The 12,343-nt window shown below is 41.1% G+C and overlaps 1 protein-coding gene across 1 annotated transcript; it reads left to right on the top strand.

Moving 5' to 3' along the window:
- The first annotated feature begins 6,574 nt into the window (after positions 1-6,574).
- Positions 6,575-10,086, top strand: mych (myelocytomatosis oncogene homolog). Its single transcript, XM_085354450.1, has 3 exons — positions 6,575-6,771; positions 8,264-8,792; positions 9,488-10,086. The coding sequence occupies exons 2-3, from the start codon at positions 8,273-8,275 to the stop codon at positions 10,033-10,035; spliced, it is 1,068 nt and encodes a 355-aa protein (XP_085210576.1). The 5' UTR covers positions 6,575-6,771; positions 8,264-8,272; the 3' UTR covers positions 10,036-10,086.
- The last annotated feature ends 2,257 nt before the right edge of the window (positions 10,087-12,343 follow it).

Genomic DNA, 12,343 nt, shown 5'->3' with positions numbered 1-12,343 from the left:
CTCAGAACACACCCCTGAGGGGCACCGGTGTTGACCACAAGGGTGGAAGAGGTGTTCTTACCCACTCTGACACTCTGTCTACGGTTAGTGAGGAAGTCCACAATCCAGTTGCACAGAGAGGAGTTAAGTCCCAGTTGGTGGAGTTTGGGACGGAGTTTGTATGGCCGGATGGTATTAAAAGCCGAGCTGTAGTCTACAAAGAGGAGCCGTGCATAGGTGTTCCTGTGTTCCAAGTGCTTCAGTAATGTGTGCAGCACTGTGGCGATCGCATCCTCGGTTGACCGGTTCTCCCTGTATGCAAACTGGTGCGAGTCCAGGGATGGTGGAAAAGCAGCTCAGTTTTGTAATATGTCCAAGATGTACCCCTCTTCCTGGTAGGAAATGGTAAAAAAAATCCCAGGAGAAATCCTTTTAAGCACCCAGGAGACATCCTAATCAGATACCCAAACCACCACAACCATCTCCTTTCGATGAGGAGAAGTGGTAAGCCCTTCACCAAAGGACTAAACTTGCCACCTTATCTAAGTGTGAGCCCAACCACCCTTTGAATCTCCAGTCTTATTCTTGTAAACACAGTTCGAAGCCATAGGTGAGCATAGAAATGTAAATCTCTCTTTAACACGACAGACAGTACTGAATCCACATCACAGCACACGTGGCACCAATCAGTCTGTCAATGTCCTCAACTCATGAACAAGACCTCAAGATACTTGAACTCCACTTGAAGTAGCTCAGACGCCCCAATCCAGAAAGGGTCGTTAACCTTTTTACAGCTGAGAACCGTGGCCTCAGACTTGGAGGTGCTAACTTTTTAATCCAAAGTGTCTCACACTCAGCTGCAAACTGCCCCACTGCAAGCTTGCTACTCGATGAACCCAGCAGGACAACATCACATTAAAAAAAATTGAACCTTTTGTTTCACATACAAAGCAGAAGATGATGAGCAGGGCCAAGCGATAAACCTTATGGTAATTTCATGTGAAAATATCAGACGTGTTTTATTTTTGCTGTTATTATTAATTCTCACTCTTTGATGGCTCCCAGGCTGAAGAATCATCAAGGAGAATTTGATTAACCTGCTCAAACTGCAACATTATAAAAGCTTTTGTATCTCTCCTTACCAGCTTTTGTTTGTGCTTGTTTAGCGTCGTTATAAAAATATCCAGAAAAAACATTTTCCTTTTTCCTTCTGTTTACCTGGCAGCACCCACGTTTCATGAAATAACTTCCTTCCTGCCTTTGATTTGCAGTTTTGCAGTTCACGAATGGCAGTCTCACCTCTCTGGAGCTGATTGTGGCCATTGCTCGCGGCGGCCAATATTGTAGTTTAGGTGGCAAAATGTTGCTTTTCAGCACGATGGTAACGTGGTGTCGACTTTACATGCAGCTCTGCGACACACCAGCACTAACAGTTTGAGAAGGGCTCTCATTACACAGTTTGGTAAGATCCTGCGGTGATGCCATAAGAGCTGTAATTTCAAAGGAATGAAGGAAGACCAGTTCTAGTCTTTCTCTCTGTGACCTGCAATTATGACAGAAGAAGGTTTCTAATTTTGGAACATTTCCTCTTTTTTTCTTTCTTCTGGTAAAGAAGGTGACAAAGTTTCCCTTGTAGTAAGGTGCATTTACCTGAAGTATCCCGGATACGATGACTGTCCCACTGTGGACAATATTCAGGATATGAGGCTAATATGGAACTCTATAGTTGTAATGATAAACAGGATAACGTCAATTGTTGCTGACAGAGGTTGCATCAGACTTTACAAAGCAGGCCGGAGTCCAAAGGAGATTTTCATCCATTTTTTTTAAATATGTAGTAGAAGTCTGTTTAAACTGTCAACAGAGCCTGAGGTGTAAAAGACAAGCAGTTCATCTGTAAGTGACAAAAACAAGCTGGCCTTATTAGATGGGTCAGGGATCTGTTTCTCCTCTTCATCTTTTCCTCCCCCCACTGTTTTGGTCCGCCACCCTTAACCACCACCCTGCCAACCCCCAAAAATCCTTAGAGGCAGCTAAAAAAAGAGTACAATTATGCTCTTATTTTAGCTTATCTGAAAGGATCCTCAGGGTCCACCAGCAGCAATTTACAGGTTTTAGCTATCAGGAGAAACTGTCTTTCCAAAATGTCAGCAAACACCCTCACTTTAATTACATGACATCATCAGTAATATATGTGGGGGCTTTTACGAACCCCCAAGGGTTTAAATTAAGAAGTAAAAATGGCACAGCATGATGATGTCTTTCAAAGCATTAAAATTCCATAATGAATGAGTTCTGGTTTTAAGATGACTATCGAAAATTCTGCTAGGGGCTACCGTTCATGCAACAATAACAACTTTTGTCCCAAAATGTTTTTAAAAATAAGAAAAACCACCATTATTAGAAAGATCACAGTCATGACGTGGATGTTTTCATTTCACTCACTCGGAATAACTAGATATGTGGCGTGTCTGAATTTCAAATTCAGCAGAGTAATCATACAACGTGAGGTGATGTTGTGAGAAAGGATTTTACTTCCAAAAGAGGAAAATTTAAATGACTCTTTGGCATCTGGGAACTTGAATGTTTCGAAGCTTTTGAAGGTTCTATTAAAGATGCATCTCAGACCATATAGCTTCTGTTAAATTACCAAAACAAAGGACACACTGGAGATTTGTTTGTTTGTTTTATTCCGCTTTATACACTGACAAATTGTTGTGCAGCAGATTCTTGGTTCATTACTTCAATTTCTACATCACTGAAAAGGTCAAGGTTGTTTCTGTATGAGACCTGTAAGATGACACAAGTTCCTTTTTTAATGCATTTTAGACACTGATGCCATTCAAATGTCATTTACTATTTCATTAGTTACCTTGCCCCATAGGTCAGTATTTCATTAGTGACCTCTGACAGAACTCTTAATGGCAACTGAAATTACTTCATTTAGGTGTCATGTCATGTTTAATCTAAAACTCTTTTTGCATGTCAGCCTTTATCATGGAATTGACAGAAATCCATAGATAAAGTGGGGCTTTTCTAGTGCTGTCCCCACCGAGAGGAACAATTGGCTGCCAACAGCCAAATTCCAATCGGTCCCCTACACCCCCCTCCCCGATGAACCTTACTCCATGGGGAGTCATGCTTGCAGCAGCAGGGTTTCTAAGCAAAGCAGTATGGTAGATATGAGACATCCTAGCCCTTCTCCAACTCTAACATGAGGGTTTCACTTCAATGGAGAAAATGGAAACTGAAAAATCTACCTATTCTGTTTCCATTTCATTCAAGTGCTTATCTTATGATTACATTTCCTTAATATTTCACAGCTTTGTAATAACAGATGGATTTGTTAATATCAAAGGCTTTTAATGTGGATGGATTATTATTATGGAGGTTATTGGCATGTTGGTGTCCTGCAAATAGATCTTTGTGGTCTTCTAATGCATAAACTTTGCAGCTCAGACAAAGATACTATCCCTGGACCGCCTTAAGCCAGACTGCCTAAAAAGCAAAGAAAATGACTACCAGACTGAATAAGAGGAAGCAATATGCTGTGTAATCTTCATGCAATGACAATGAAATTTCAGTATAACTTGTTTCATCAATCACCTGTTTTGTAAGAAAAAAAGTCTGGCAAGATCTGTGCTCTTTACAGTGTTTAGATCGATAATATTTTGGTGTAGTTTCACTATTACCTGCAACCATGTTCTGTTCGATTCTTTTTCAGATCTCTAACACTCTGGAAAAAATGTGACCCACCCTGTTCTAACCTGTTAATGAACACATAGAAAAATCTGCAGATGTCTTAGACTGTTACACATTTTTGCAGTTGCTGCTATGATTGCATTCATAGGATCCCTTTGTGTCCTAGATTAAGCCATTTTGCAGGTCTGGCTGTATTTGCTCATTTAAGGGACTTGTTTGTAAAAAAAAAAAAAAAAAAGTCAGAAATTTTTTTTTTGTTTGTTTGTTTGTTTGTTTGTTTGTGGGTTTTTGTTTTTGTTTGATTTGGTTTTTTTGTTGTCGTTTTTTTTTTTTTTTTTTTTTTTTGGGGGGGGGGGGGGGGGGGGTATTTTATTGAAAGTTCTAAGCAGGAACCAGCCCTCCAGCTCACACTTTGAAAACCACCAGCGTCAGTGTGCACAGCTTCTATGTGAATGAGCTTTGCTGTCTAATTAAAGCAGCAGCAGCCTGTCTGTCTGCGCAGATACATGCTGCCGGATGAAGATTCCTAATAAGGAGGAGATCGTAGCGGAGAACACACACAGTGTTAATCCCATTCCCTGGTTCCTTCTCTCACACCCCTAGGCTTTGGCTGTGTGTGTGTGTCCTAATAGCTTTCTTATGCCATCCAGTTCACTGGCCGGTCAGTTGGTTTGTCAGTCAGTAAGTCAGTTGATAAACCTTTTACCTCATCACACAGTTTAACAGAAGTGAAAGCAAACACATCACATGCTGAGAGGTTTTGTGAAGCAAACCTCAAACTACTCTGATTTTAGCAACATTTTGCAGTTTGTAAATGTGTTAAAGTGTTGTTTTAACTTCACTCATAACTAATAGCAAATGATCATCTGATCTCAGCTGAGTTTAACAAAGGTTTCATGTTGTGGTGCAGATGTTTGAGGGAGGATTCATGTGAAAGCATCTGGAAATCCCAGAATTAAGAAATTAGTCAGAAAACGAAGAATCCAGTCATTCGGTCAAGATGTTCAACATACTCAGGTGAAACTGGGCCAACCACCAGTCAGTTTGCCAGTTGGCCTGTAGGTGGCACATTAATCCACTTATTTAGCCTGCTCCCTGCTCTTTGTGTGAATGTTCACTGCTGCTGTACCAAAATGTTCTTGTGATCTCTATCTGTAACCCCCCCCCCCCCCCCCCCCCCCCCCCGAAAAAAAACAACCATCTTCTAAAATGTGGAGCAGCAGATTGCTTCTTTAGTGCAAGTTCAGTGCAGCTTTGCTGTTGTTGTCTGTGTGATATTAATACTTCACCCTCTTGTGAAAACACAGAGTACACTTTCACACTCAGCAGAAAGTAGTTTACATGTGGCAGACCACCTAGGGGGCTGCGATTACATCTAAAGACGCAGAGTATGCTCAGAAAAGCAGTGTGTGAATAACAGTGAATGAAGAAGAGCTGTTACTTTACATGTTTGAATACATGCTGGGGTCTTTGAGCTTATAATAAGAGACTTTTTTGTGGAGACTTATGCATATCATAAGTCATGATCATCTTAGTAAATACGTAATTTAAAAAATAGATACAGACACACTTTTAATGCATGTAATAAAGCTCATTTTAAAATCATTGGCACGTGTGTTGGGTTTAATTTAATTTATAGAAAGGGGTTGGTATAAGATTTCCTTACAGTGTTCCTTGGACTTTGCTAAGAACTCACGTGAACAGGCTAACTGGCAATCTGATTGGCCGACGTGTCTGCACGTGTACCGGCAAAATCCTTGACGGTTACGTAAGTGGAGCAGCGCAAGGGACTCACTGGATGGAGGGCTACAGTGTCCGAGTGGGACGACTGGAAGATAATTTATTACAAGGAAGGATCTGTAAACGATCAGTTAGGAAATAATGGAGGAAACAGTAAAATGTGCATATGTTGTGTTTGTTCGTTCCGTTTTGTTTGAATTTATTCTGCAACAAAATATACAAAAACTACATCATAGATAAATAAAAATTAGCATTTTCTGAAGAATAAAAAGGACTGTAAAATATACATTTTCGTGTTTGAAATGTTTAATTGTGCATAAGCTTAAAGTGGAGTAGGTGATATGATGACGCTTTAGGTCCTTTAGTTTGTAGTAGTAGTAGTAGTAGTAGAGGGGGAGGGGTGGATGGTGAAACACTCTCGCAAGAGTTGGATTTGGAGGATAACGTGGCTCTGAGAGCACTCAGTCCATCTGTATGTCAGCCTGTCTCCCCTTCTCATATTACAATTAAAGGGACAAAGAGGGGGAGGAAACGCGGTATAAACCCCTTAACCCGTAAAATGCGTGAGCGTATCCTCTACATTCTCCAGTAATGAGTGAGATGTATGTGTTACTCATTTTAATCTCTGAAATATATCATTTAAAAAAATAATAAAAATGTTCATTTTAACACCTCAAGTGTGGTTCACTTGACTGTTTTATCATTTAGACTGTCAAAAAATCACTGTTTAAATGGTTTTATATTGGCTTAACTCTGTTGTAGCTTTCAAATGACGCCTTAAGGCGAGAATGAGAAAAGTAGGCAGGCAGTGAGCAGTTAGATACCCGGCTTTTTCTCAGTCCACGTGTGTTTCTTCCCAACTTTACCCGCCACCGTATTCCTGGAAATCAAGCAAGCGTATGTATCACTCCGCGCATAGTCCCGGCTTCAGTGTGCAATTAAACCAAATTGCCGTCACCCCCTTTTTTTCCGCTTGGACTTAATCAAAAGAGAAACCGACTGCGGTTACATCAGCGGTGGATATGATTGCCGTTAACGACACTTTGTTGGCTATTATGTTTTGGCGCGAGTTTAGCGGCGGCGGAAGGATCGCGGCGTACGCCCTGTATTAAACTCAGTGACCGCTGCAGCCACACCTACTCTGGCTGATACAAGCGGCGGAGGAGAGAAGAAAAAGCAGGATACACCCGAAATGCTGCCCTGCACAAACTTCAATTTTACACGCAGAAAGTTTCACTTGGGCAGGATTTTCTAGTCGTTTTTGTCTCGCTGTGGACTTTGCTGGATAAATAGGGCATTTCTACTTTTTGTCTTTATTTTGAGTGCACTCTCCTGTAAGGACAGTTGAAGGTAAGACAGCTGTTTTATCGGAAACCTCATTGCACGCATGTGAGAATGGGGGTTTTGTGCATTTCTTTGTATTTTTTTCTCTTTTGGTGTATCTTAGCGGTGCTTCAAAGAGGAAAAAATGACTGCCGGTTTCACGTGGGGTCCCGGCGCTGTTTAACGCATGCGGGGTTTAAATGACCGTCAACGCCAGTTAACCTTTAAATCCTTTTACGGACTTTGTGCTTTTACGAACGGTTGACTTTTACTTTTCTTACGGAGATTCATTCTTAGACTCCGTGTAGTTATTTATATTCTATTTTTCTAGTGTGTCACCTTAGTGAATTTGGTTAAATGAATCATTGCACAATACATTCTGCAGATGCATGAAGGCAGGACGACCTAACAGCAGATGCGTTCAAAAACTTAAGGAAATTCGTGCTCTTCTGTTTTCACATTCCAGCTGTGCTTGGTCTCAAGTATTTTTGGTCGAAGTCCTTCTTTCGTGCAAGAGATATTTTGGATACGTTAAGAGAGAGGGAAGTGTAGAATGTATTTAATATTGCTGCGTAATCGTTGTCTGCGCTCTGCATTTAAGTTGTAGCTCAGCTTTTCCCAGGCCGTGATGGTAAAGAAAGGCAGCCTTTAACTCCCGGACACACACTGCTGCTTTTGTTCTCCCACACTGCCTGCTATACATGCACATACCATACGACCCCACAGGAGTATTATAAGAGTTCCCCCTCCCCCAAATAGGACCATAGGTCAGGCTGTTCCAGCTGAAACGACCTTGGTTAAATGAGAAATGCTCATTTTTGTTTTGTTTTTTTTGTTTTCAGTGAAACTTTTTTAAAGCTTTTGTTGTTAAAGCTTTTGGGAGTGGCTTCTAATTGAGTAGAAAATCAACATTTAGTGTCCCATGCATGTTTTTGCGTGTGTGTGTGCTTAATAGTGTATTTCTGAACAGAGTTGGGGAAACTGTCCTTTGTGTTGTGCCAGAAAGCTGAGGTTTTTTTGTATTTGTTTAACAGTAGCAAGTGGCCCAAGTATCGTAGCAAATGCAACGCACCCATTCCTTTAGACTCAGAGTATTGTTTTCTGTGTCAGCAGTCAGCCTGACTTAATTTGCGAGTGTTTTATTATTCTGAGTAGGAACAATGTAAATGGTGGAAAGAGGTGTAAAGTTTCTGTGTGTCCCAGCTGTTCCTGTGATGTCATGGGTAGGGGGGTATTTTTTTTGAGGAGGGGGGGGCTTAAGGGCCTCCCCAGGAGCAGAGGGGCGGGGTTATAGTGATGTAAACACAGATAAAAAGGTAGAGCCTGCAGGTTGGGGACTCAGTCTAGAGGAACAGGTTAAAACTATCACTACAACAGGTGTTGCTGCTGCTGGGATTAACCCAATAGACGCCGCTGCTGTAAAGACACTACTGGATTAGCTTCTCTGGATTTTAACTTTATAAGCTCCACTACCTCTTAGATTTTTAATTTATACCGTTTTTTGTTGTCGTTGTCACAGATTTCAAACATGTTGGAAAGTTTCACTCAGTCGCAGGACTGGTTTTGTTCAGAGCCGCTGCTCTTTGATGACGAGTTCTGCCAAAGCCTGATGAAAGACCTCCAGGCATTACCGACACCTCCGCAGTCGCCCCCCATGAAGTCTGGGCTGGGTGGTGATAAGCCTCTGTCCAAGGAGGACCAGCTCAGCTACGTGTCGGATATTCTACTGGAGGACCATGACATGCAGCTCAACTGGCAGTGTGACTTCTTCCACTCTGATGCTGAGAAAGAAGGCGAGCTTAACCAGCCCTGCTCTGAGGAAGCTGAGGACTGCCTCTGGCAGTGCCTGGCAGCTGAGGAGAAGCTTGTCTCCTCACTACTCGGTTGCAGCCCCGTACTATCTGACATTGATACCCGCATCTTTGAGGAGATCGCCGGCTCCACACTTGACTGCCAGAGCCTTATGGAAGCTCCGGAGCCCAGTGAAGCCACATCAGACTACGGATCAGTTGGTGGCGAGCTGTCCACATATTCATCTAGCGACTCTGGTAAGTTGAATGTTTTCATTAAGTTGTAGTGCTGATGATCAACTCTTACTTTAATCTCAGTCCTGCTTTGTTGTTGCAGTGCTTATCAGTATAAACACCCACACCCAGAACAGCCTCACTGGCATTTCATTGACAATTCTGTTAATGTTTACTGGCACTAAGCCCAAACTGTTCTGTGTTCAGCTTATCAAGACAGCAGCACCCACCTTTAATCTGCAGAAGCCTTAATGGCTGAAGTGTGTTATTAAGGTGTGGGTGAGGTTTAAGATGTTGAGTGACATTAAGTAGATTAGGGGTTTTAAGAGAAATGTGTGTGTGACTCATGTTTAGCAGTGAGAGTTGTGGCTCAATCTATTACGCTTTTAATGAGTCATTTTACTGCCTTAAGCCCTGCAGCATCTCTGGGCTAGAACGGAGATGGCAGATTGGCATTTATATTAGTTTTTCAGTGGTTACTATCTCTTAGGATATGATAGCTTGTTGTGATTTGGTAATTCCACTGGAATTCTTTGTGGATGTTGTAAACTTTTAACTATTTCAAGTTAGATTTTCACAACTGACTGGTGTCCTTCGGTGGGCTTTGTGCAGTCTATACGGTGTGTCCTTTTAAAAGTTGTGCCACAACCCACCAAGATTATGACATGGTCATGGGGGGCCAAAGAACTACTCTAATTTTTTATTTTTTTTTCTTACAGAGGAGGAAATTGATGTGGTGACTGTGGTCCGCTGTTCCTCAAGTTCCTCCCCTGAGCCTACATTGGCTGAACGTCAGCAGAAGCAAGAAGAGGAACAACGTGCTCGGCAGCGATACCGCTTTGAAATCCAGCTACAGCACAACTACGCTGCTCCCTGCCCTGCATCACCGCCGCCATCAAACAAGCGTGCACGAGGGAGCGATGGCCCGTCACGCTTCCACTGCCTTTCACGCAGTTCTTCATCAACCTCATCGCGTCACTCATCCCGAAACTCAACAGAGACGGAGGATGAGGAGGAGCGGAGAAAGACTCACAATGTGATGGAGAGGCAACGCCGAAACGAGCTAAAGAACTGTTTCATGCGCTTGCGTGACAACGTGCCTGAGTTGTCGCACAATGACAAGGCATCTAAGGTGGTGATCTTGAAGAAAGCCAGAGACTGTATTTATAGTTTAGAGGATGAGTCCCACAGACTGCAAACCAGGAAAGACAAACTTAAAGCCAAACAGGAAAAGCTGAAAGCCAGACTAGAGCAGCTCCGTAGGTAACGGACCAGGATTGGACATTTGTAGGTTTTCAGAGACTTCTTGGGGGGGGCGGGGTAAGGGAAGAGACTTTGTAGATAGATGGGAGTAAGAAATGGCTTTTCCTGCTGGAAAGCGCACATACAGTTGTTTCTGTCATGTAGACTGTATATTCACATGCACACAGTTTCCCTGGACATGATATAACACACATTGCCTCATAATTAATCATTGTCATGCCTTGACTGTAGAGTGTAGTGCATTTCTTTCTTTTTTTCTTTTTTTTTTTTTTTTTTTTTTTTGGTCCCCCTGCCACCTCAATACACAAGACAAAGACAACATCCTGTCATTTCTTTTGCGTCATCTGTGGGAGTATGTCAAATGTCAATGATTTAAAGCAAAGTCTCAATTAGACCAATTAACTGGAAGCCACTGCAGTACAGTGTTGTAGTTTAATGAAACTTGAATATTATTTTCAGGATCTTTTATAGCCATATTGACTATGATCCCTCCATTCTCACAGGTCTTTGGTGGCTTTAGAGTTAATTGTGCTTTGTTAACTTTGACTTAATGTCATTACAAAGTTGTGCCTTCAGCCTTGTATGGCTTTTATGTTTGGGCTAAACACAACTATTACAGAATGATGTATGTTAATCCCAACGCTGTACACAGCAATGCTTGGCCACAGTTCAGCTCAACACTAGTTCACTCACTGAGTCATGTGTTATCTGTTAAGCTCAAAGGTGAGCCATATTAAGTGGACTTCAGGTTTGTTTTTTGTTAAGACTGAACTGCAAGCTTTGCAAAGCAGCCAAAGTTTGGGCAAAATCTCTAACATTTATATTTTGTGTGTGTGTGTGTGTGTGTGTGTGTGTGTGTTTGGGTTTTTTTTTTTTTTTTTAATAAAAACAAAAAGAGGACAGACTCAAAGTTTTAAATAGTCGGAGGAGGCTGCAACAACTGCAATCATAGTCACTTGATTCAGTCATTTTTCTTTTGTGTCAGTTCAGGTGAGTAAGTGTCATTTTGATTGGTCAGTTGGTGGCCCTTGTACTTGGATCAAATTGTAAAAAATGAACAGTGTTTAAAAGAAACAAATCACACTACTTATGATTTGAAATAAATATTTTATGTAAAGACTTATCAATCAACAAGGGCCACTCACTAATAAACATTCCCTGTTTTGAAAGGTTGGATTCACAGGCTGTTCTATACTCTCGCTGTAACACACAAAAATAGTTTAAGACATGAACATGCCCAGCAGAATCCTCGACTGTCAGGTGATTTATTTGCTGATGTTGCTATTAAGGTTAATAATGAAATGTGCAGATGGCCTAATTAGGTTTTGAAGTAAGTATTTGACACGTTGATAGCCAGAAGCAGTTTTGCCTTGAGATGCATGCTGTTCAGGACACTGTCTCCTTTGTTTTCAAACCAGTTCTTTCAGGGAAGCTTAATTGTATTTCTGCAAATATTTAACTGTTCATTTCATAGAAATTAGTCATATAACTGCCTTGTAAACAAAGTGAGCAGGGATGACTCAATTTTCTTTAGGAAACCTACCTCCACCTGGCTGCAATCGGGCCTGTGATGTTTTTGTTTGCCTTTTGTTCTGTTGTACATATTGTACAGTTTTTGTTCAAGTGTACATTTAATATTGTAATATAACTTATTTTAGTCTTATTCATTCTTTGTTGTGAATGCACTTTTTTTTTTTTTTTTTTTTTTTTTTAAATAAAATTTAAAGTGTAAATTAGAGATGAAGTTTTTAGTGTGGTAATTTATTATGTGTTGTCAGAGCACTTACCAGAAGGGACAATTGGGGGGGGGACTGTGACATGCTATTAATGTCTCTTACAAAAAACCACTTGATCAATATACCTGAAACTTTTTATCGCCTAAGAGAACATATCTGTTCATACCCATTAGTATGAGCTCATCTTTTATTGTAAATAACAGTCTATTTTACAAGAATGCCCTGACAAAGTAATATAGTAAAGTCTGTGGAAGTTGCATAGTAATACACATATACAGCAAAAATGCACCAGTATAGATGCTAAAGAATGAAATATTTGTTAGCTGGTTCCCGGAGAAAGGAAGAGTAAATCTGACTTCCAAATAAATCTGGAAGTCGTCTGCATAAACATGGAAACTCAAATGATGCTTCTAGGACAGGGGTGTCAACCTTATTTTATATTGCGAGCCACATATAGACCACTTTGATCTTAAGCAGGCTGGACCAGCAAAACTCTTGTTTCTGTCGGTGTCAGGAAGCCTTTTTTTTTTTTTTTTTTTTAATGTTGTGGCGATTGCTTTTTAATTGTCATAAAAA

This window comes from Diplotaxodon limnothrissa, linkage group LG5, assembly GCF_057381915.1.
Source record: "Diplotaxodon limnothrissa isolate DT_005_m linkage group LG5, D_limnothrissa_male_GT1.1, whole genome shotgun sequence".
Taxonomy (NCBI): Eukaryota; Metazoa; Chordata; class Actinopteri; order Cichliformes; family Cichlidae; genus Diplotaxodon; species Diplotaxodon limnothrissa.
The sequence above is the reverse complement of the archived record's forward strand: the minus strand, read 5'-3'. Positions and strand labels throughout refer to the sequence as shown.

Bases quoted from the DNA above. Each gene is read 5' to 3' on its own strand.
- mych (XM_085354450.1), top strand. From the start codon at position 8,273: ATGTTGGAAAGTTTCACTCAGTCGCAGGACTGGTTTTGTTCAGAGCCG. The intron at 8,793-9,487 runs GTAAGTTGAATG...TTTTTCTTACAG, and splicing joins ATATTCATCTAGCGACTCTG to AGGAGGAAATTGATGTGGTG.